At 45.3% G+C, this 24981-nt stretch overlaps 1 protein-coding gene across 3 annotated transcripts in view; it reads right to left on the bottom strand.

Moving 5' to 3' along the window:
* The window catches only part of pam (peptidylglycine alpha-amidating monooxygenase), a 53248-nt gene that overhangs the window by 20541 nt on the left and 7726 nt on the right, over positions 1-24981 (bottom strand). For 2 of the 3 annotated variants that reach the window (XM_042059873.1, XM_042059875.1), the window contains exons 2-14: positions 20234-21275; positions 19430-19553; positions 16772-16829; positions 12798-12885; positions 10531-10622; positions 10117-10200; positions 8271-8319; positions 6146-6213; positions 5569-5649; positions 5376-5452; positions 2723-2826; positions 917-1116; positions 85-147 (exon numbers count right to left, since the gene is read on the bottom strand). In XM_042059873.1, coding sequence (XP_041915807.1) covers positions 85-147; positions 917-1116; positions 2723-2826; positions 5376-5452; positions 5569-5649; positions 6146-6213; positions 8271-8319; positions 10117-10200; positions 10531-10622; positions 12798-12885; positions 16772-16829; positions 19430-19553; positions 20234-20325 — 1180 coding nt within the window. In that variant the 5' untranslated portion in view covers positions 20326-21275. The remainder of the gene's footprint in view (positions 1-84; positions 148-916; positions 1117-2722; positions 2827-5375; positions 5453-5568; positions 5650-6145; positions 6214-8270; positions 8320-10116; positions 10201-10530; positions 10623-12797; positions 12886-16771; positions 16830-19429; positions 19554-20233; positions 21276-24981) is intronic. The other variant, XM_042059874.1, reaches the window with a different exon arrangement.

The raw sequence follows: 24981 nt of genomic DNA, 5'->3' as shown, positions 1-24981 counted from the left end.
CCTGTCTGCTCAAGACTGCCTTCAGACTGTCAGGGTCTGCGTTTCATCTCTGAGATCTACGGACCGGTCTCCAAGACAACTCACCCTGATCAAGAACATCCTCCTCCGCTCTCTTTGGCTCGAGCAAGGCAGAGTCATCCTGATCATCTTTAAAAACATTTGAGAGAAAAGGAAGTCACTGCATTGTTCTTGCACTAACCATCTAAATATATAACACAACAATTATCTTATCCTCTCTAAAAAAAAGGTTGAGGACATTAATTGTGTAAGGTTCAGCAAAATCCTTGTGTGTATTACAAATAGACAAAAACACATAAATAACATCTATGTTCCCATATCACAGTAACCTCTTGTATATTGACATAATGTAGAGAGTTTAGACATGCTTCACAATATCCTATACAAAGGAAATATACTGCAGCCAGGAGACATATACAAGCAGCAAATTCTTTCCATCCTCAGTTCTTCACACACACCCACACATTTGGAATGTCACAAAATGGTATAGTTTCAACTCCGTTCTTAAAACACTTGAACTTATAAAAAAGATCTCCCCACCATGCAAAGCATGATTCATGCTCTGCGCGTACACTACATCAAATGAAATGTATAGAGCTGAGGTGCATTCACATTCGCAAACAAAGGCGAACTTTCGCGAACAATAGCAAACAGTTCTCTGTTTGCCCTGAGTTCTCCATGAACATTTGCGAACAGTTTGAGGAGATAGCTCTTCTTGAACATACAGTAGAACTGAAGGCGAGGAGGCGGGTTACCATTAAAATGGAACGTTTACACCAAATCGTTCAAATTTAACAGTTCAGAGAAAACATCTCTGCCACATATGTTCGCCACTGTTTACCGAATTTGAACGCGCTTCGGGTAAGCTTTTACTCCAGTGAAGTCTGCAGACACCTACCTGTACCATGGGCGCCTCCGTGCATCATGCCCATCATCATGTGGCCCGCAGGTACGGGGATGGGAACGTTGGCCTCGGGGGGGATGCTCCTGAAGAGCTCGCTGGGCCCATGATTCATGCAGTCCATGTAGGGCGTCGCGTACTTGCTCTCCATGTAGTACATGATGTAGAAGTTGCACATCTCATCTTCCGAAGTCCCACTGCGGAGGGAAAACACAGAGCACATTGCCGAGTCAGCACTGCAGGTGACTCAGTGACTAAAAAAAAAAAAAAAAAAATCTAGAAAGTTCTTTGTTTTCTTATCTACACACTTATCAGGTGTTTTCTGTTCACTAAACTACCTGATTGTGTGCTTGACCAAAAAAAGTGTATTTTCCAGGCAGGAGAGCATGGATCCAAAATTTGCATCCAATTACCCAGCCTGGGGTACAGCAGTCTTTTGTGGTTCAGGGGTCACTATAAACAATTCCATTTGGCAGGGATGTTCCCACAAGTCGATTTTAATCAAAGCTCCTAATTAATACACCTCTCTACTTTTACAGTCTCTCTCTCTCCCCCCCCCCCCTCCTCTCTCTCCCTCGCTCTCACTTGTGTTGCTGACAATAAGGATAGGCAAGTGTATGTGTGAAAGAGCGAGAAAGAAAGGGAGAAGGTGTGCGTGGGCCGCAGCACTTCCTGGGAAGATGCGTCAGTGCACATTCCCCCCGCTGCTGCCACCGCCGCCACGCCTCGCTAACAATCACCATAGCAACAGGAGTGACATGGGCAGACACGCAGGCACAGGCACACACACACAGGCACAGATACAACATACAGTGTGACAGGGCCTTGGTAAAGACGACGAGGCTTCTCGCCATGAAAAATGCACAGCACTCCAGGGACACCCCGAGAGAGAGAGAGAGAGCTTTGGTGGGGCTTAGATTTTCTGAGTGCCAGTGTGCCGATGCATGCAGTCACACTCACTCACTCGTTCGCACGCGTGCACACAATCACACACACACACGCACACACACACACGTGACACACTCAAGCAGGCATCTTCAGGGACTGGTGAGCAGGACTGACTGATGATGCTTGCCTCTCTGAGCGGGCAGGCAGCCGTACCTGCTGCAGCGGCTGCTCTAACAGACACACACACAGACACACACACACAAACACACACACACACACCGGACGGGGACTGACACACGCAATCTTGACACCATGCAAAACAGATTCAGGGGAGCGTTCAGGCATGCCCCAAAGAGCACAGAGCAGTCACTATGCACAGCACTCAGCATCAGGACCAAGAAAAACCCTCAGTGGATACAATGTGCATTTGATTCAACTAGTAGAGACGGATGCTAAAAAGACTAAGAAAATGTATGCATGTTTATAATGTATGTATATTAAATCCATTTTTTGTCCGTTTATTATTGTTTATTATTATTATTGCTGTTTTAAAATCCAAATTGTCCCTCGGTTCTCTACTTTACTCAATTAATTTGATGATTTCCAGGGCCGACATCTTGATTAAATATACACCATCACTGTAGATGGTGCATAAATGTAAAAGTAAAATGTGTAGTGCTTGCTCAACGGTCTGGGAACAACAGACTGACCGGTGAACAGCACCGGAACAGCACTATTCACAGTAAAGCTAGTAGAAATCAGTGTACCATATTGAACTGCACAGCTCCAGAAGCGCTGAGAAGAGCTCTCCGCCGTCATCCTGAATTATGGAGTACTGGGACTAGTGTTGTGGACCAGGCGATGGGGCAGGCGACGATGAATAAATTATCAGTGGAGAGAAGAGAAAGAACTCACCCGATGCGCGTCTTTGTCGTCTTCCCCTCCCCAGTGAAGACGCAGCGGGCAGCCAGCGTGTCTCCGAACTCCACCGTGATGGAGTTGCTCACCGGGTAAAACGCCTGGACAGGAACAGACACAAAAGAAAGAAAGCAAGAACGAAAGAAAGAAAAAAAAAGAAAGAAAGAAAGAAAAAACACAAAAGAAATGTGTCAAATTACTAAACCTCAGAAGCAAGTCCGCCATTTTGTTCAAACAGCAAAGTAGTTCCCACAGTGTTTTTCCCCCTAAATTATACATACAGATTTGCAACAACCATGCAACAGTGATGGCAGCAAAAAAGGCCAATGGCATATATGATTTTACGGCAACCTTTCTCAAATTGTCGAGATGTCATTTCCAGTACTGACAGAGTTTAAATCCTTTGCAAAAAAGAAAACTAATAAGAAAAGGGCAAGAGGTAGAAACCAATTTCACTGTGATGTATTTTTGAGGCCCAAAAATCAATATACATATCTATCTACAAGAGGAGACACTTATAAGTTTAATAATGAAAAAAAAGTATGTTCGCAGATTTTCATGTGCTTAGCTAAGGTAAAGTGAATCTCTCTCAAGGGCAAAAGTAATTTCATGGTTGAGATGACACCTAAGTATAAAAAGAATCAAAGTTTCTTGCACGGTCATATGTGAGGATTTGGAAAAGTTAAAAGGGTGAACGGCAACGTTTCCAAATCTAATAGTTGGACAGAACTCAACAAAGGGATACAGCTGCAAAGGGCAAAGAGTCCTCAGCCAATCTAAACGACCGGACCAACGGGGTCAGACCAGTGACTGATGATGATGATGGAAAGTAGAGAATAGATTTGAAAATTCCTGTGCTAGACTAAAACCATGTGGAGAGCAATTCTGTACTTTTATTTTCAATGCAAATAGAAGTGGCTGTTTAAAAAAAAAAAAAAAATCTGTAACAGCCGTTCATATGTTTTTGATGTACAATGATCACAGCAAATTTTAAAATGTGGGAATATAATAGGGCTTATTTTCTATTTCACCTTTGATATTTATTCTCTCATGTTTACACAGTGCTGGTGGGGAGTGTGGACATTGGCCCCACTGCTCAAAATGTATTCTTTGTAAAGCATTCTACTTCATCTAGGCCAGTATTCCCCTTTAATGTGCTTATGTGATGAAATATGAAGTGTATATTGCCTGTTTGATTTGCCCTAATGACTGCAGCGCATGCAGAGGGTAAGCGTGTTGAAGTGGGAATGACTGTGTCGTGGTAGTGTGCGCTGTGACGGTGCATTGTCCGTGTCCGTTCCTATTTCACATGTGAGCGAGCTGGCATGGCTCATGGCTAGTCCGCGGGAGCTCTGACATTGAGCTTGAAGACTGGAAGTGGAAAGGCGACTGGATCTGTGTGCAGGGGTGTGGCCGGGTAGGGGGGGCAGGCAGGAGGAAGCAGTGGGGGGCAGTGGCCAGACCCGGGTTCTGCTTAAGGGCACAGTGATAAAATAAAATGCTATTTCAGTCCTAGCGTTTATATCTCATCTCTGTTCTTGTGCTATGTCTTGGGCTAGCCTGCCTGTCAAGCTGAAACTAAGAGGGGTGGGAAAAGGGATCGAAATTTCAGAAAATGTGAAACCCATCACTGAAATTATGCAATATTTGTCCTCACTGTATCCGACGCGATGCTTTTCATATTTGTTCCCTTGATGCTGATTGAAATCCTTGATGGGATTAATCTGTATCAGCACCTGGATCAACCCTTTCAATAAAGCACCAGCCAAGGCCAGCCACCACAGCTGCATATCATCAGCCAATCAACTGTAGTGCATTTTTAGATTTCATTAGAGCTGCACCAGAAAACAAACAGCATGGGGGAAAATCCGACATTGAGGGGCCACGGACAAGTAAACACAGCAAAGTCCAAACAAGCAGATTTCCCAGGAAGGCCATCCCATTACTGCAGTGCTGCTGACAAACAAACTGAGACCGACTCATTATATGGCCCGACAAAGTCTTGGCTCCACCACAGTGATGTTTCTTACATGCTTCATCCATCCGGAAAGTGCTCTGAAAAACGCATGCTTGACACCAGAGCTCCAAATCGCATTATACTCCAGATAAACAACACTCGTGTCAATGACTGTTTAGCTTGTTTACTTACGCAGTAGATGCCTCTGTATGTTACTGTAGCTTGCTGTGTTTTCAGGATCAGTGCCCTGCTATGTTAGTGTAAGTCAGGGCAAGTGCTTGCGTGCGTGCGTGCGTGTGTGTGTGTCTGTGTGTTTGTCTGTTTCTGGAGGGAGAGGGATGTAGCACTCATCCTAAGTCCAAACCTCTGCATGCATCATTTAGCGATGACCTTTAAATTCACTAACACACACCATACGCGTTTGAGTATCGACCGCAGTGACGGATTTGACTGTCACTGTTATTGACAGTTGCCTTTAGTGTGGCTTAGCATGCATTCGTCAAATAGCTTCGGAGCAGCAGCCCTACTCTTATCTACATTAAAACAACATTAAATAAGCAGCACCAGTAAAATGGAACAAAGCTCTTGTAAGTTCCATGGTGATATGAATACCGTTGCTCAGTGATGGCTAAAAATACATAGTGTCAAGATAACGGCATTTCCTAACATTTGTTGATTCAGAACAATACGTACCTGTGGTAACTGTGGCGACTGACGTCCAATCAGGGTCCACTTTCCATCACGTACTCTGTATCCACTGACAACTTGACCTGTGATAAGTACACAATATACCTGCGTCAAGCCACAGACAGAGGAACATCCAGTAGAAGGAAAAACAAGCAAGCACTATTGTGTATACTGTTGCAAACTCACTCAACAAACTTACCCAGACGGTGTGTGTGGGTTCTGAAGGCAAAAGGGTGTATTGGATATGACACATAAGGACAGGCGATGTCTGCGTTTGTCACTGTGGAGGAGGAGGCGAACACAAAAACAACAGTCTGGTCAATAACATGCACAGAAAGTGCAAACAACAGCTGAGACAACCTCATTTTCGGAGGCCAAAGCGCAAGATAAGCACAAGTGTGAAATGGGCTATTAGATAAAGCGCCTGAGGCAAGAAGGGAACGTTATCTCAATCTCGCCATACAACAGTAATCTACAGGCGATGATTACCAAATCAGCAGGTCATTCAAAAACAGAAAAAAAAAGAAAAAAAGGGAAAAAAAGGGGGTAAAAGAGGGGAGGGGTCGATAGATGAGATAGTGTGTGGAGGACGCAAAGTGCTTCGATTCCTATAACGCTTCAGGGAGTCCCGCTTAGAGCTAAACAAAAGCCATTGGGCCCAGAGTGTGTGTGAGTGTGAGTGTGAGTGTGTGTGTGTGTGTGTGTGTGTGTGTGTGTGACGGGGAATAGAAAAAGGGAAGGGGAAGGAAAGGATGCATGTTGGGTTGTCCACTCACCTCTTTTCCCCGGGAGGATGACTGTGTCTACAGACATCATCAGGTACATGCCAGCAATAAAGAGCTGTCTGTGGGCCAAAAGCCATACAGCAACATGTGAGAGCTCGGAGATGGACAAGTAGGAAAACATACAACTACTACTTACTCTATAGTACAGTAGCATAGCCATAATATATATTATTTAGCCATATTATATACAGTAGTAGTACATGCTAATATACAGGGGAGCAGCTAGATAATTTGGGCCCTATGACATAGCCTCTGGGGGCCCCTGACAGTGCTGGGCCCTTAGAATCGTCCTAACCCACCACCAACCTGTCACCAAGCGGCACCCCTGCTTATATATACACTCCACCATTACATACTACCACTGTAAGTAGTGCTGCTTCAAATACTTATGTCATTATCATTATTCATGCTAATAACAATCCTCATCAGCATCATTAGGATAAAACAAGGGGTTAACAATAGGTGAAACAACATGTATGATAAAACCATATGAACAGTGTCAAAAATGATATACTGTTAATGAAATGGTAGCAAGGTCTGCAAGATTCATAATCATATCATGCTCAATAAAGAGAACAATATAAATAGCGTGACCATGGTAACATGTTCAAGCTAGAATACACTGAGCGATAATGAAGGACAACACAGCATACAAAGAGGAGTTATTACCATGTACAGATAGGAGTTGAGAATATGAAAATTGGAATTTTTTAAAGGTTATACATTTTCATAGCAAAGAGAAACGGGATTAAAAAGGAAACAAGCTGGTCAGTTTATTTGTCAGGTGAGATTACATGATAGTGTACTTGTTTTTGTATAGCATGTATTAGTAAAATTACATGTAATCTGACCAAGGCAGTAGGTTAAAAACATCATAGGCAAATTCTGCCCTGATTTTAACCCCATGCTGAATATCAGGAAAAGTAATCCAAAGTACACCTCAAGAAAATCTATCATTTACACCTTGCTCACACTGCTACCCTAAGATGTGAGAAGTATGTCTGTAGGAACTGAACCTGAAGTCTATCTGTGCCACAGTCAATGACAATGCCAACTAGCTGGAGGTAATGCAAGGTGACCTGCAAAATCACTTTCCCTGCATGGATGATGTTTGTAGCTTTTTAATCTTTGCTTTTAAACACAAGTTGCATGCTGACAGAAGTGAGCGAGTGAGAAATAGAGAGAGTGTGTAAGAGAGAGAGAGAGAGAAAGAGAGAGAGAGAGAGATTGTGTGTGTGTGTGTGTGTGTGTGTGTATGTGGATGGGTGTGAAAGAGAGAGAGACGACTGTGCTCCTCTAAAGAAGCTGGTACATCACTCAACCTCCTCCCACTCCATCACTTGCACACACACACTGCACACACTTGCAACTTGTAAGCTAAGAGACACAGCGCAGGTCAATGAGCCATTTCAATAATGTCATTTCTCTTGCCACATCACCATTTATCAATTACCATACAACACGCCCCCACCTCGGCCCAGAACAAGAGCACAGAGACTGCTGCTGCCACCACCGCATCCATCCTATCTCTCTCTCTTTCTTTCTGTCTCCCTTCCTCTCTCTCTCCCTCTCTCCTAAGCATCCACTCCAGTTTATTTATGAGGAAAACTAGGGTGCCTTTGAAATGGGTCTTCCCCACACACACACCTCACATCCGTTCGCATTCATTTGCTTCATTATGGGATGTCTTTTTAAAGCGCTCGGATTATCACTGCCTCCTGGAGTGCGGTGCTCTGTCAAGCGTGAAGTCATTTGGCTGCTTTAAGTACATAATACCTGCATTCTCTCATCAGCCCACTGCCAAGACACTGCAGATCTGCTCCTGGTGCTGAACACAAATTATGGCCTTTATTTCTTTAAGGGCATCTGCGCTACGCCAGCAGAGGTAGATAAATATTAAAGAGTCTGGCAGGCGTTAGTATTCCACCATACTGACCACTCAATGAGGCATATAGACATCTAGCAGAGTCAAGCGGAGCAACTGGACTTGTCCGAATGAAAAGCAGACATTCATTCCTATAAAGTATATTACACATGCAGAAGCCCTGCAGAGGAGAGCTTTCACACAGAAGGAGGAAGTGTTTTAATGTGGAAAACGGCGGCCTTTGAAACTTACGGTTTGGAAGTCATCGTGAGAGTAAGCCCTGAGCAGTCTCTATGGTGATCTGAGGGAGAAAAAAAAAGTTTGGATGATATTTTAATGACTGAAAATGTCAGAGTATAAAAACTGTGTCTCATTTTGACTTTCATCAAGTGAAATAAACAAACACAACTGAGCGTAATGAAGATCAATGACTCACTGCCTTCGCATCGACACCTGCCATTTTAAGGAGCAACATAGATTGTTTAGTTCAAATGAAACACAGATGAGATCTTCAGAGGAGGCAGATAAAACGCTGCCTGAAATTTCCATGACCCCGACTTCACAGCAGGAAGAGTTGAATATGTGAGTAGCAACACACACACACACAACATACACACACACACACAAAGACATATACACACACAAATAGACTATAGCAACATCATCACGTTCAATTATTTCATTACTTAGGGCCTCTCTCCCAAAACACATCCGAATAAATCCAGAGGTGCTTTCGTAAATTATGCAGTAGACAGGCGTGTGTGTGTGTGTGTGTGTGTGTGTGTGAGGCAGTGAGCGAACTCCAACCCTATGGGTCCACATCAATACGGCAAGCGAAAATTCTCTAGAGCACTCCATTAGAACGGTAAACAGAACCACTTCTGCATGCTAACAGGGCAGAGGCACGTAGCGCGCGCTGCAGCTGGCTAGGCTATATATAAACGCACACGTGCAGGCTCTCCACTCTGCAGCACTAGGGCTGAGGGGGTGCTTTGTGTCAGGAAGGGCACCCTACCTACTGGGGCTACAATGTGCTGCCGCTGCCACTTCCTATATTATTTACGGAGGATATTTCAGGTGATTCAGGCCACTTTTGTCTCTACTCCTTTTCATTTTCAAAGCTGGCAATAGAAACGATAGCATAATGCGTTTGCTGCATACTGAATTACCCCTTAGTCCGAAATGCATTCACTCCAATGTTAATGACATTTTGTCAAAGACGGACCACAGATAAGAGGGCTATTCACTGAAATGGCATCAAACGGGTCCACCTTTGTTTACCGAGGCAGCGAACCCTCCTTATTTTCCCTATACAGGGCAAAGCAGGAAGGAAAAGAGTGCACACACACACACAAACACACACACACACACAAACAAACAGGGCAAAGCAGGAAGGAAAAGAGTGCACACACACACACACACAAACACACACACACACACAAACAAACAGGGCAAAGCAGGAAGGAAGAGTGCGCACACACACGCACACACGCACACACACACACACACAATTTATTCACAGCATTGTGGTTGGGCTCAATCAATTGATGACAGGCCTATTTGCATGCAGCCCCGAAAAAACAATCCCTTCTCCCCTGAGTAGGGCGGCGCAGGGCCAGAGTCAGGGCCAGAGTCAGGGCCAGGCCCAGCCGGTCCGGTCCGGTTAAGTCAACAGTTGTGGCAGCTGATTGGGCCGGGCCGGCTGGTGCAATGGCGTCTGTCGGGGGAGCTCACACAGCAATGCCTATTAGATCATAATGAACTAAATTGCCCCCGCTGCACCGAGGCCAGCGTTCCACGCAGGCGAATTAAGAGGCTCTGGGTGGGCTTACGGAGCGTACAGCCACGGATATTTCCACCGCTGGGTCTGGAAGCACGGCATGTATAACCGGGGCTAAAACAAAAATGGCAGGATCGACACTGGGAAAGAACGCTTGTTAGCGTCTGAGTCTGAGACCTGTCAGACTCTTTTAAGGTAGCCTGACTGACTGACATTGACATTTTTAAATATTTCAACCCATCTCAAAAACATGAGCATGGAATGATTAATCGGTTAACTCTTAACAAATGTTATTTGTCGTGTCTGGTCGATGCTTACCTCTAAATGCACTGACGTCACCATAGTGAATTTGCAGCACAAAGTGGGTGATGCGGGTGTCACCCCCAACTCTGAATCCAACATCTGGAAAGACAGCAGATCCCCACAGGCATTAGCTAGCTGTGAGACTGATTAGATTCTCAGCAGAGACCAATTATTCTGGAGCTGGATAACGTGAAGGGGATTATGACAGGAGGAGAAAGGGAAAGAAATGGGGATGAAAGGACAAACAAAGATGGAGAGAGAGAGAGGGAGAGAGAGAGCAAGAAAGAAAGAAACAGAGTGACCACAGGGTGGAAAGGGACAAATTGGGGGCAGATAGAGAAAGAGTGATGCTGTGAAATGCAAACTAAAAGGGAGAGAGGGGTGAAAAGAAAGACTGAAAGAGAGAGAGAAAAAAAGAGGGGGGGTTACCTCTGGGCAGTTTGGTAGGAGGGGCGTTGCGGGCCCAGGCGTACATGATTTTGGCCTCGTCTTTACAGGTGCCCTGCTCCGCCCCACAGTCCCTGGGTGAAGACACACAGAAGCTCCGCTCAATGCAGCAACCCGCAGACCCAGTCCATTAATCCCTCACGGTGCATGGGAATCATCAATACACAAACAAACCCCCCCACCCCCTCAACACACACACACACACACACACACACACACACACACACAAACCAAACAGCCGACTTCAGAGAGGGATACCGGCAGACCTCCACTTCACATTCACTCCATAATGGAGCCATCAATCTATTTGGTTACGCGAGCGTACGCAAGTAACACCGACTGTATGGAAACTGACTTCACTTCCCTGAAAATAGACTTTTCACATTTCCAGAACTGAACTGAAATCTAATTGGCTCCGAGCCTTGAACTCTGTGAGGCACTGTGCTAATGCCCTAATCGCAGATTATTACCAACATCTTGGGATGCTGCTTTCTGCAAACAGCAGTATGAATACAAATCAATTCCTTACGGGGCGAAAATATAAAAAGCCCAATTCGTCCAAAAAGAAAAACAACTAAAAGAATCCTAAAAATATGTCAGGATACCAAGCATTTCTGATTAGTAACGCACAGGTAAGGCTCCATCTTCTCGATACTCTTCCTGGAAAAGAAACTGAAAGGCTTAAAGTGGCACAAATGCCCTTTCAAGCTGGTTTTGACACCTGTGTTTTTCCCCAAAGACACTGTAGCAGCACCCTGTGAGAAACATATTTTGACTGACGCTGGAGTCTGACAGTACGTCAATGGCGACGTACGTTTTTGTCTCGGCTGTTCCATTCAAAACAGCACACTCAGCTGATGCCGTTCGTGGACTGCAGCTGCAGCGGTTGGTCTGTGATGTCCACAGGCACACAAATATGGTGCTTTTCAATTCTGGTTCAGTTTGCTGTGGATCTGGGCGTTGGGGAGTGTGATTGCTAGTCCCGTCCCGCTGAATGGCCTATTTTCAAGCCCCCCCACTGACTTCTCTCTCCCTCTCTCTCTCTCTCCCTCTCTCTCTTTGATTTCTAAAGCTTCATAGGATCTTCTGCAATTCTGCACAGCTTTCACACTCAGAATGGGTAATGCTATTTCGGAGTGGGGGCGGTTAAGGGGTGTTAAGAGTTAGCAAACGGGAGGATGAGGAGGGGGGAGTTCATCCCTGTTAGAGATTAATTTTTGATGAAAAACTGGATGGAAAAAAAGGGTGGATAAATGAAACAGTGTGTGGGGGGGGGGGGGATTAACTCCCGCCCACGCAAATATGAATAGCATGGCACTGCAACAATTTCCCTATAATAAGGTTTACGACAGGATGGAATAAAACAAAAGATGCAGACCATGTCAAGCATGATAGCTTCTTTGACTGAATTCTGGGCAAAAAAACATGTTTTTTTTGTTGTGTTCCTTCTTCTTGAATTGAGATCTATCAGATGTAGTTTTCTCTGGCCTTGTTTTCAAAGTGTTTTCATCCAGTGGGCCTCGCTGGGTGTTCTGCTCATGTCGTGGGAGATGGCTCACATTCGGTGGTGTTTTTCTTTTGTGTTTCTTCCATGACACAGCCTTAAGATAACACTCTGAAGGGATCTGGAGAAGAACAGTTCTCCCTTGGGTTGAACACCCCCCCCCCCCCCCCCCATCCTACCCTCCCCCCTCTTTTGTTGAGGTGGCTGCAGTTGCTATGGTAACTGGCAAGTTTATTAGTGAATGTCTCCAGCTCCAGGTCTCTGGCTTTCTCTCTCTGTCTCTTTTTCTCTCTGCTCAGGGAGACAATAGTCATCCCACACATTAACTGCTTCGGTGACACTGTGCAAGGCTGGCATGATATCCTCAGGCACTCACCGTAATGAAAGAAAAGTAACAATTAGCGGCGCATTTTTGCCGAATTAATTTCTTTAAAACTCGTTTAACAGAAAACCTTCCACAGCCACTTTGTTTTCATGTCTACTATGATGGAGTGTGCTACATTTCTCCATCACGGTAAAGCAAGACAGATAATCCCAGATAATCGTCCCCCCCCTGCATCCCATATATCTCGGGTGTCAGATGCAAGAGACGGCTTCATTACTCCAGAGTTAACAAAGCCTGTAATTACCTCAGATTTTAAATTACGAGATTATCATTGAGGTAAATAAGCGAGAGAGGCACTACTAAATTCAGGTAGACAACAAAGACAACACAGAAGTGTAGCATCTACAGTCTCCTGCTTACCAGTAACCTTTGGTGGACACAGGGGTCCTGCAGCCGTACAGGAGCATGTGGTGAGCTGTGTCCATTGACGCATGAGGCACAAAGTCCACTGTGAAGGATGAGAGAGAGCAAAAGTTAGCATACACAACTCAGAGACGCTTTCATCTCCAGGCAGGCATCTTGTACTGCGAAACAAATTGCCCATGCTGTGCATTTCCACAAAGGACATTAAGTATGTATAGCAGGGCTTTTGTTGATAACGGGATTTTAGGTTTTGTGCTGATTTTTTTCATTGATTTACGACCATACCACTCTATTAAATATGCAATAGGAGACGTACCCTCAGACTACCCAGGGCGGCACTACCAAGAGCTGGGGAAGGGGGGGAAGTGGAGGAATTGAAATATGAGCAGCACTTCCATATCTTTCTTTGGTTATTGGGCCGTGCATCAAGCTTGGCAACAAACCATCCAGCCAGCCGTCCTTGTGGGCAAGAGAGAAAAATCAATGCACTCTCCATACGAAAGTGATTGACAGCTCCACGATTCCCTCTCTCTCCTTCTTCCTTTTTTTCACACTTTCTTTTCCTCTCTATTCTTATCTAGCTCCATCGAAGTCCCTTGTTCTCACTTAGTCTCTTCTCACCTCTCTCTCTCTCTCTCTCTCTCTTTCTCTCTTTCCTCTCTCTTTCTCTCTCACTTTCTCTCCCAGGAAGAATAATCCTGCCATGAATAATGGATGATGTGTTTGAGGAGAGGCCAGAGGTGGACAGTCCTGGTGTATTTCCTCATCTGTCGTGGGACGACAGAACACAACAGCAGCTCAGCCTTGGCCATCGCAGCACTTTTCCCTTCCAGACAAATTCTGTCAAATTCTATCTGAATTATGCATGCCACTCAGTTTTGTACACATTTCAGATTGTGTAGTCCTAGAATTAGCCAACGTGTGTCTGTGACCCACTCGTCTTCACCCAAGGTGGAGGATTTCTTTCCCTCCCAAAAAAAATTGTAAACACAGGTTTCTTTTTTTACAGCACAAATGTAATTAAAAAATAGCCTGCTGCTTTTTTTGTGCTGTGATGGGAATCTTGTGTAAGGAAGCGTTCTTTCTTCCGTTGGACTAAACATGCACTCGTGTGGAAAAACAAACAGTTGGATGCTAATCACCGAGGCAATGAGGAGTCCCCCCCTCCAATCAGTCGCCCTCCATGAGCGGTAAGGAGAGGACACGAGAAAGCAGATGTAGACATCACTCTCCACTCAGGGACAGGGGTGGACAGTTGGGTAAACAACCAAACCCATCAGGCCATCACTGGGCTCTCTATCCCTCTTTCATATCTCTCTTATTCTCTCTCTACCTCTCTCTGTTGATCAAGCCATCGGCCACTGTCGATATTTCTTTTACATGCTTCACTGGGCGCCATTACACGGTGTGTTTTACGCGTGGCTGGGTGGCCTGCCACTGATCACACTGCTGTCGACACGGCGTAATTGAAATGGCAGCTCAATGCACCTGGAGTTTCGATAACCCAACGCAGCCGTGTGAAGAGACACAGACCCCACCAAGGGAAAGGAGAAGGATTAAAATATGCAATAACAAACGACACTGTTGCATGCCAGCTGGTCACATGACTGCTTCTTCTCACCCAGCGACGACGCTACTGGAGACGTGCCCCGTGCCAATTGGCTAACCAGATTGCCAGGGGCTTAGGAAGTCATCAAAGACATGGCATAAGCAAAGTCAGTTTTGCTGCATGTTATTGTTTGTTTGTTTGTTTGTTTGTTTGTTCCTGCAGAGGCATTGAATAATTCATCATGAGCCATAAAGTATAAAATGCAGCCGTTGGCCTCTTCAAGAATGATCCCTTGTAAGTAATTTGTGGAACGTAAATCACAACACACAGTGCCTGGGAGTTACAATATTATTTAACTGGCTCCTTAGTATTCTGCCTGTGTTAAAAGATGCTAATTGGAGGGAAAACTCAAGAGGCCAAACCTAAATTTTATTTATTGCCAGATTATGATCTGCTATCCGTGACTGAGTGAACATCTATATTTGTAAACAACCTCTCCATCGCGGTATTAGCATTCACCTGTGCAAATTGGCGACAAACCAGATAACGATAGAAAGACATGAACTCTAACATGTAGATCCATGTAGAGTTCATTCAATCAGCACCCCCAAAAGATGAGCCTTTATTCTAGATGAGGCATGCATCTGTATATATCCATATTATGACTGTCACCCATCATAGCCTGTCTGCGATGCTGTTAATGCAGCTCCCCGACTCCCTGAATATGCAAATATTCATACGCAGAGAGATGAGCCAAAGATGTCGCCCTAATCAAAGCTGACAGATGGCTTCTATTCTAAATGGACAAGACTCCAGACTGTGAGAACAACCTCAGACCAACAGGAGAGGCGAAGATACACAAACACCCTATGAACACCTAACCGCAATGACTGCAGCGTTACAAAACGCTCGTTAGCATGATGAGGCATTGTGGGGTGGTTTGCTGTTTGCTCTTAGCCAACATCTTAAGAGGTGGGTGTGTGTGTGTGCAATCAACATGGGTAGACGCAATCATGCGGCTGCTGTTTCAGCCCAAAGTAAGCATCTATTTTGTAAGTACACATAAATAATTACACCTTCCTGCGATATGTTTCATGTTTCATACTGATCCTGTCTTAAAGGGTATCTATTCCAGAGCCCATGGATTACTGTACATTTCCTGAAGTGTCCATAACTACATATCTATAGATTTTAGCATTCTATAGCTATATTCCCTTGATGAAGAGTTGTCTTACAACGGCTTGTAGAATCAACTGGTTGGTGAAGTGGGTATAAATCATAACTTCTATCTTAGAATTAATAATAAAACTTGTTCTGATACAAAAACAAATTAATTGAATACATGCTGATATTGCGTCTTTGTTTGTTTACTGTCTTTAAACATTACAACACTGGTTATACAGGCAATCCCCTTAAACCCTCAGCAAATCCACCTCAGAGTCTCTCATTTAATTACATCAAGTGTTGCCAAAATCACAGCCCTCCAGCATATGCATTGCAATGCTACTAGCCCTCCGAAACAATGTGACCGTAACACTTTTTGGTATAATCCATTATCAGCATTTTATTCATGAGTGAAGTCAGTATTTCTTCGCCACTCACAGATAATCATTACAACAGCACTCTGCAATAAAAGGAACCACGCGAGGCAAGTTTTTTTTTTTTCAATTAATCTACATGAGACACTAAACTGTGCTGACAGTAAAGGTGCTGATGTGTGTAGTGCGATAGCTCAGAGCAGATTTTTACAGCTTTCTGTGTTTTTGTTAGGCGCCCCGTCCTGTCTTCTCCTCCACTACGAGTTAACAGGATTGGAAACGCTCTCACTTCACCACTCTGCCACTGCACTCACACGGTGGGGGATAAAGAAATAAGGGCTGGCTTGGCCGGGGCTGAGTCTTGGAGACCAACGGAGCTGTGTACACACCGTCTATAGTGATCCCTGTTTCCACAGAGGCCTCTCAGCTTCAGACACAAACACAACGCAGAGGTCAAGAGGTCAGAGAGCAGGATTGTGAGACTGCTGTAACTCTGACAACAGGCCGCCTGTGTGCGTGGACAAATGAGGATGTCTAGCCATAGCAACTGACGGTGGACCAGAATTACGTTAACACTATTATGAATTCACCTGCTGTAATGGAATGAATGGGGAGGAGGGCTGATAATCAAGTCTGTCAGAGTGCTCTGAGACTCAAAGTGAAAATGCATAATCCTCTTTGAAGGAATAAAATTGCCACTTACAGGCGCAGGAAAATAACAGAAAACAGCAGAACAGAAGGCATAATACCCTAAACACCTTCATTCAGAATGATCCACTGAACAAGAAGAGGGTGTTTGTCGGTTTACATATATATGTATGGCAAAATTAGGGGAGTACTTGAGATGGAGGACCGAGAGGGGGGAACTGCACAGAGGCACTCACCTATATAGGTGTCCCTCTGGGTAGGCACAGGAACAGCCATGCACAGGTACGTGTCCGACTGTTAGACAAGAAACAGAAAAAAGAAACGTAATAAATATTGTTAGTAAATATATCGTTAGTAAAGTAAAAGACCTGAGGAAGTTAGGTTAGGTTCTTTCTCACAGGCTAAAAACAGACATTACACTCGATGCATGAAGCTCAATTAGGCATACAGTAAACAGGAGGCTCTGTGTCTCTCCTTAAAGCTCTTTGGAAACACTCAGAGATGAGTCAGTCCCTAAGTCAATCATTAATATCTCACTCAACCCCCTCATTATCTCCGATGTGCCAGTGCAGGGCAAACAGACTAAAAAAGAGCTCTGCATCGTGAGTCATAGGAAGACGGCAGAAGACAACCGCACCCCCCCCCCCCCCCAAGAGTTGCACAAACGCACTGCTGTGTTCTTAATCTCCAGCCAGCAGGGTGAGATGGGGGGGGGGGGGGGGGGGGGTGTTGAGATGGGGGGTGCAGAGACAGACCTTCATGCTGATGTGATTCAGGTAGACGGGCAGTACACTAACGCAGACTCGCAGGCAGCAGACCTGAGCGTCAGGCCACGTCCTCTGGTTTAGACAGACACACAGCGGCCTTAAATCACGTCCCCAGGACCAACCTTGCGTAACGCCGGGGAGATATATTTCAAAAGGGGGAGGGGGCCCATGGTATAGCATCCACTAATGGAGACAAACTGCGTCCACAAAAAAACAGTCTTTTTTTCCCCCTCTTCTTCTTATGGCTATATTTGTTCCTTCCTCTTACGCTCTCTTGTTGTTTTCTTCACCCTTTTGTTTCTTTTTTTCCTTTCTTCCTTCTCTCATTCTTTTCTCCCTGGTTTCAATTTTCTCGGTGACCTCTCCATCTGCAGTCGGTTCAAGCGAAATAGCCCCTTCTCTCCCCATCCTCATAAACCCCCCCCCCCCCCCCTTCCTCCCTCCCCGCCTTGTCAGGATGTGCGTGATATTGTTGTTTGCTTCACTAACAAAAGCTGCATGGTGTAGAGAAGGAGAACGAGAGGAAAGGAGAAAGAAGGAGGGATGAAAAATGGCAGCTGTGAACGTAGTTCCTGGGAACAGCCATTTAACTGACACATTTGTAACAAACATGACAGGAAGTCGTTCGCAGCCAAATGCCGTAATTGCTTAGTTATGGCTGATGGCTTTTGGCTGTCGTTCCTCCATCCGTGTGCTATGCTCGGAATGATTACATCAATTTGTAAGGGATGGTGCATTTCTTTTTCTCGAAGCTGTTATGGCAGAGACAAACTAATCCAGCCAAGTTTGTCTTCAAATAAATAAATGAATGAAATAATAAATAAATATTATAAAAAAAACATAAGGGCAAAGGGACAGATAGTTGGCAGGGAAACCTTTTATATAAATGATGACATCAGTTTGAATCAGAGACAAAATGCTGATAGGGAACTTTGCTAAGGTCAGCAGCTGTGTGGATATTTAGCAGAGGATCAGCACGTCATGAGGTCGGATACAACCCCCCCCCCACCCACCCACACACACACACACACACGCCTTCCCATACATTCAATCACCTCCTCATCCTAGCTTAGAGTGTAAAGCAACAACATGAAACAGTCATCCTGGGAGAAGGAGAGGCGATTTAATGGTATCTGTACGGCCAAGATATTTGGCCAAGCTGGAGAACTAGTGAAAGGTCAACCGCTGATGATCAATAGCGCAATACTGCTGAAAATGACTGCTCTTCCCTCCTCGTCCTCCTCCTCCTCCTCCTCCTGCTGCCCAGATAGAAGTCTGGTCTTCTTTTTTCCTCACCCTCCTGGGATTGTTACACACCACATAATCCTCCTGGCGGAGTTATCAGCACGGGCGGCTGCGATGAATCATTCGCCGATGAGTCATAGACCTGCGCGGAGAATAATAATAGCTATGCCACCCCCACCACCCCCACCACCATCTTTGCTCTCTCCACCTCACCCGAGCCACTGCAAACATCGCCACCCAGCGCCTCCTAGCTTGCCTACTTCCCTCACACAGCGATTTTATCAACTTTTCACAAGGTGTTGTGTGTGTGTGTGTGTGTGTGTGGGGGGGGTTGGACGCAAAGTCGGAAAAACACAACAAGCACAAGACTCCCAGAATGCACCTCACACTGGTCTCAATGGAACAGCCCCCATTCATGCAAAACCAGAGAAGGGCAGGTCTTATTGTGAGCGAGACAAGAGGACGTAGCTGGGAGCCGAGAGCTCAATTAGCTACATCTGTGTGTACGTGTGAGTGTGTGTGAGAGGGGTGGGGGGGAGGGTCAAGCTCTAATGACTACATTACTGATGGATCAATAGAGAGAACACAAACACTGCGGGAGATCCACCCCTCTACCCCTCCCGGAGGACTCTCGTCCACAGGCCTGCACCCCCACCCCCCTCCTCTGCATAAATTAGACCCATAGCCATACGAAAGATCTTAACAATCCCTTCCTGTATGGTCTTATCAATACGCAAACAAACGAGAACCCCTTCACAGGACTGTTATACAACGATATTTTGCTCACCGCTGACATGCATGGTGGATATGTGATCACTGTATTGGTATATATGTGCTGTGGCATTGGTTACATGTGTCTTTGAGAGGTGTGGCATAGCTTACTGCTGATGGGATCACTCCTGGCATTCGGATGTCCAGTGTCAGATTATGGGGGTTGGACTGGATGGCAGGCTGTCTTATCCTGGAGCAGTCATTTGGGTCGGACCAGGGAGCCTCCTGATACCTGCTCCCAGAATCAAAAGAGGAGAGGTTTGCAAACAAACAGGGACGAGCACAAAATAAAACATCCTCCCATCATCTTTTGTTTTACGTTTGATTTAAAGGTTTTGTTTTTTTGTTTGTTTGTTTGTTTGTTTTTTTTCAAAAATACATGTGGTGTAATATGAATTTATATTAAGTATATATTTAGCAAAAATGCACTATTTTGATACATTTTAAAATATGTGATCAGCCAAAACCAAAATGGCACAGCAGAAAAAATAAAAATGCAACAATAACAACAATGCAAAAATATATATGAATAAAATGGACCCCTAACATCACTGAAATATCACTGATATATCACACAACATAACACAACAAAACACCATGTATTCAATATGGCAATCTGCACAAAGCAAACAATCAGCCCCCCATGAAATCTCTCACTGCATGAAGGACTGTAATTTATGCAGTTCTTGTTTTTTTGCTTTGCTCAATCCTTCCTGTTCTTTTGCAATCTTGCAAAACCCGACCGTTTCTGATTATGATCTCAAATTCAAAGAGTTAAGAAAACTAACATCAGCCAACAGCATTTTTCAGCCTCAATATGCCAAAACAAACTGAACTCAATGTACTGAAACCCAGAGCAAGCGAGTCTGTCTTAAGGCATATGTGCGCACAGGTAATTGTTCCTGGCTGACTCACCTCTTAAACCTGCTGAGGGGGTCTCTGACGCTGTAGCTATGGCTTTGACAGATGAGGGCCAGAAGTAAGACGCCACACACCAGGACTCCCATGTCTCTCCTTTCCTCTCTCCCGCGGACGGGGCTGATTAGCTTCAAGAGTGATGGCGGGGGGGAGGGACGCAGAGACCGAGAGACAAGGGGGGGGAAGAGACGGCAACAGCAGTCACGGCAACGGCAGCGGCAGCGAGTGGTCCTCTCCGATCAGCCGCGCGGACGGCAATTAGAAGAGTCCAGGCAGGAGCGGCAGTAAGGGCAGCGGCAGCGTCGGCAGCAGCGGGAGGAACCTCATCAATCCCGCCTCCTCCTCCTCTCCATCTGACACTGAGCGCGAGTGCTCAGGCTGGCTGCTTCTATTGTTTGGTTTTATTTCCCCTCTCTCTCCCGCACACTTCTTTTTCTCTTCTGTTTGCTTTGGTTTTTTTATTCCTTCACGTTTTTCTGTGACTCTCGTTGTTTCCAAGCGCATGAAACTGAGGCAGGAGTTGGGAGCGTGTGTTCTTTTTCTTTTTTTCTCCCTTGTATTCCCCCCCTCCTCTTCCTACTCGTCTTTGCTCCTCTCCGTAGCTTTGGATCTCCCCCACTCTCCCTTGGTTCCCCTTCACAAGTGTCCCAGAGTGAGTGAGAGAGAGAGAGATTTGACTTTCTCCCCCCCCCCTCCCCACTTCTTTACACCCTCTCTCTCCCTCCCGCTCTCTTTTCTCCTTGATGCAGGCGGTCGAATCAAGATGCACGCTGACAGCCCTGGACTCGGCTGGCTCTGTCCCCCTCTTTGCTTTCAGCTCCCAAAATCCCAAGAGAAGTGTGGGGAGAGAGAGAGAGAGAGAGAGAGAGAGAGAAAGCGAGAGAGAGAGAGAGAGAGAGAGAGCGAGAGAGAGAGAGAGAAGGGTAGGGAGGAGGGGACAGTACGGACAGCAGCAGTAGCAGCAGCGGCAGCTTCTCGCTCCTTCAAACGAGACGGCCGCCACACATCACACGCTTGGGAATGCAGCTTCAGTCACAACCTGTAAAAATAGAAGCGGAGAGCGCAGCATGAGTGACGCCAACACAACACGCGCACCAGCGGTAACGCCAGCGTTCCCCTGCCCCTCCCTCTCTCTCGCTCTCTCCCTCCCTCTCTCACTCTCTCTCCCTCCCTCCCTCCCTCTCTCACTCTCTCCCTCCCTCTCTCTCTTTCTCCTTCAACCACCTCTCTCCGCCTCCCTTCAGGGCAAAGCCTGCTTAATACACTCCCATTATGGGAAGTGGCAGCTTCAAGCGTCTCTCCTCCAATGGGAGTGTATAGGATTTCATTAATCTTTTTCACAACCTTACTTTTCATCCATTGATTAAAACGAAAAAATAAATAAAAATGCACACAGGAAGAGAGAAGAGTGGAGAGAGAGAGAGAGAGAGAGATGCAGAGCAACAAGAGAAGAGCTGAGATGAATGGACAGAGATCTGTGGGCAGGACAGGGTGAGAGGGAGAGGAGGTGGGAGAAAGTGAGAGTGTGGCCTGGAGGTTTGGTGACCTTAGCTCTGCGACGCTAATCCAATCCCCACACCTTGCCGCAAAGAGGATTCCAATCGACGATGGCACCGCCAACACAATACAACACAACACACACACACACACCGCAGACAACAAACACACACACAGACACCCAAACACAAGAAAAACAAAGACAACACAGACATTCACAACACTTAGTGACACAGGCAACATCTCTCCAAACAGGGGAGAGAGAGAGAGAGAGAGGGAAACAAAAGGAAGAAATAGAGAAGGCAATTGGGTGAAGCGAGGTGGACAGGGCTGAGATAGAAGCAGGAAAAAGAGGAAAGCTCAAGGGAGGCTGGGAAACTGAGAAAGCAGAGCTGGATCAATGGGGAGATAACAGAAGGAGAAAAGAAGAGGAGAAAAAAGGGAAACAGACAAGGAAGGTGTAGAAAAAAGGAGAGAGAGAGAGAGAGAGAGACACACAGAGACAGATGAGGAGGCTAGGAGGAGGTTTGAAGAAAATGAGAAATGGTTGGATGCCTGAACAGGAGGGACAGGCAGACAAAGACTGGGAGAGACAGATGAGAAGGAGTCCAGAGAAAGAAAAGAAAGAGAGAAGGAGAGAGGAATGAGAAGCCCTTCCCCACACGTTTGGCGAGTGTTCATCCGAGGGGTGTGTGTGGGCCTGCCACCACGAGCCACAAGACAAAATGTTAGTAGACACTTTCGAAAGACAAGTTACAGCCCAAACGACAGGGTGACGAGGCAGTGCATAGTGCATGACACACTTGCCTCAAACACTTTAAAATGTCAGCACATGGAGCCACAAGAAAAAGATGATTCTCACCAGAAGTGACTTGTGCATTTTTTCCACACTTTTTTTTTTAAATGACAACATTTCATCATGCTTCTTGTCCTGCCCTTGGAGTGTTAAACCACCCAAAAGAGTAGTAATTATGTGTCTCGGTTTAACACTCCTGATCTCATCAATAGGGCTATTGATCATAGACGAGCACCAGAACTGCCTAAGGTAATTTCAGTCCACTACACTGACACAGACACAGACACACACACACACAGACACACACACAGAGACACACACACTTCCCATTTCCCAGCAGCTGTGTACAGAGTCACTGAACTTTAATCATCAGTAGAGCACAAGCATTACCAGCTCTCCAGCTCTTCAGTAATATTTGACAAAAATCTTCTCAAGTTATACCTGCCATCAATACACGAGGAAAAATAATGTCTCTCAATGGCCCTCTGTAGCTACGTTAGACTATGTAATTAGGGAACAAATGGATAGCAGGAACAGGATTTCAATGTGAAAAAGTGAAGAGAGTGAAAGAGTTGAAGCACTTTGGCATTATTCTCCTTAAATCACAAGCCACTACATGCTATAAGGAAAAATATAGGGATAAAACATAGGGTATGTGTAAGAGTTGGTTACATAACACACCTATGTGATAAGGGGTTGAAAACCATCTTATAAAGCAAGATGATTACACTCAGCCAGCAGGGAATTACCAAATATTCTGCTTGTCAGTCACGTTTTCTGCACATGCAGAGGGAGGACCTTGGCCTGAACACTAAAGGAAGCAGCTATATTGATAGCATCACTGACTCAATCTAGAAATATTTGCTCAGACGGACCTACTCCAACGTGTCACACTGTTATGTGACACAAAAACCATCTTGTGTCCCTTGGTGAATTCTTCAGTTTTTTCCCAGGGGTAAAATCATGTGGTCTGTGTTGCTGTTGACTTTTCTGGACAGTGTTGAAGACACAGGCTCATTCTTTATTTAGCTCAACGGGTTCTCTTTGGGAAGAAAAAAACTCCTCTGAGGAGTGCCAAGCCACAAACCAAAAAAACTAAACTAAAAAAAACTCCCCACCCTCTGTCCGCATGTAAACTGCTAAATTAAAGACAAATGTAATTTGTTACGCAATGTGGGGAAGATTCATGTAGACCGCCAAACAAGTCAAAGCCCTCAGAGTTCAAATGCTGATACAGCAGCTTATTAGAAAACATCTTTAAGCAAGCCCTTACATACTTCCTTGTTTGGAAGCATATTACAGCTACAGGCATTTGAACGCAGAAAACTCTTTAAGCTGCGAGGCCAGCTTGGATCACTCGCAAACAAACAGGCCCGCAGAGAAAGCAATCTACAGTTCAGGAACTGGCAGAATTTCAAAACGCAGGCTTACTCTGCTTTTGACTAACCGTGATCGTTGGAATAATCCCCTGAATGTACTCAGAGGGACAGTATCGTTTTCCACACTAGTTAGATGCCCCCCCACACGTACACACACACACACAAACACATACACACCTCCCTTGGTACAGTAGATTATGTAGTCTTGGCTAAAATATACAGAGCTGGTATTTCTCATACACGTAGGCCTACATTTCTTACGTTTATAACAAAATGGCAGGAACAAATAGACATTTGAGACAGTGTAAAGGTCAGTCAAACAAGGCAGTGGTGGAGAAGAGTGATTGTTATATTTAAAAGGGCTCTTACTATGACTTTGTTCCCTCACACTAGCCTATCTGCCTATGACAGAACAGTATTCTTATCTGGATACACTTTTCTCACTCTCACACTCACACACACACACACAAAAACAGTCATGGTGACACACCACACAACTGTCAGAGCACAGAGCCAGAAAGGAAACAAGGACCTCTTGGTTCCGTGCTTCAGTGAACCCTCCATGAGCTCCTGACATGAGCCCTCATTTACAAACCTTATGGGCTGCTTAAAACACACACACACACAGACACACACACACAGACACACACACTCTCCATCTCTTTCTTTCACTCACACGCACACATTCCCTCTCCCTCTCCCTCTCTCTGTCTTTCACTCACTCACTCACTCACACTCACACACACACACACACACACACACGTCTATCTCCCTGAATGACAGCCGATGGATGGAGAGCGCCCTGATCTATGCAAATAAGGGCTTTTCCTGCATACATTAAATCAATCACAAAACCAACCACCTTTCGGTCTGGTGATCCCATGCAAAAGCTGACAGATTGACACCAGCCTACAAGCAACGTGTGTTTCTGTCAACAAATCACTCGTTTTTCATTTTCAGAAAGGATAAAGTAAGACTCCCTCAAAATCACTGCATATTTAAGACCACATTACATGATTATCTGCAAACCAAGACTCTATAATTTTTAATTATCTAAATACAACAAAAATGGA

Source organism: Alosa sapidissima, chromosome 13 (assembly GCF_018492685.1).
Source record: "Alosa sapidissima isolate fAloSap1 chromosome 13, fAloSap1.pri, whole genome shotgun sequence".
NCBI lineage: Eukaryota > Metazoa > Chordata > Actinopteri > Clupeiformes > Clupeidae > Alosa > Alosa sapidissima.
Note: the sequence above shows the minus strand (reverse complement) of the source record. Positions and strands in the feature narration are given on the sequence as shown.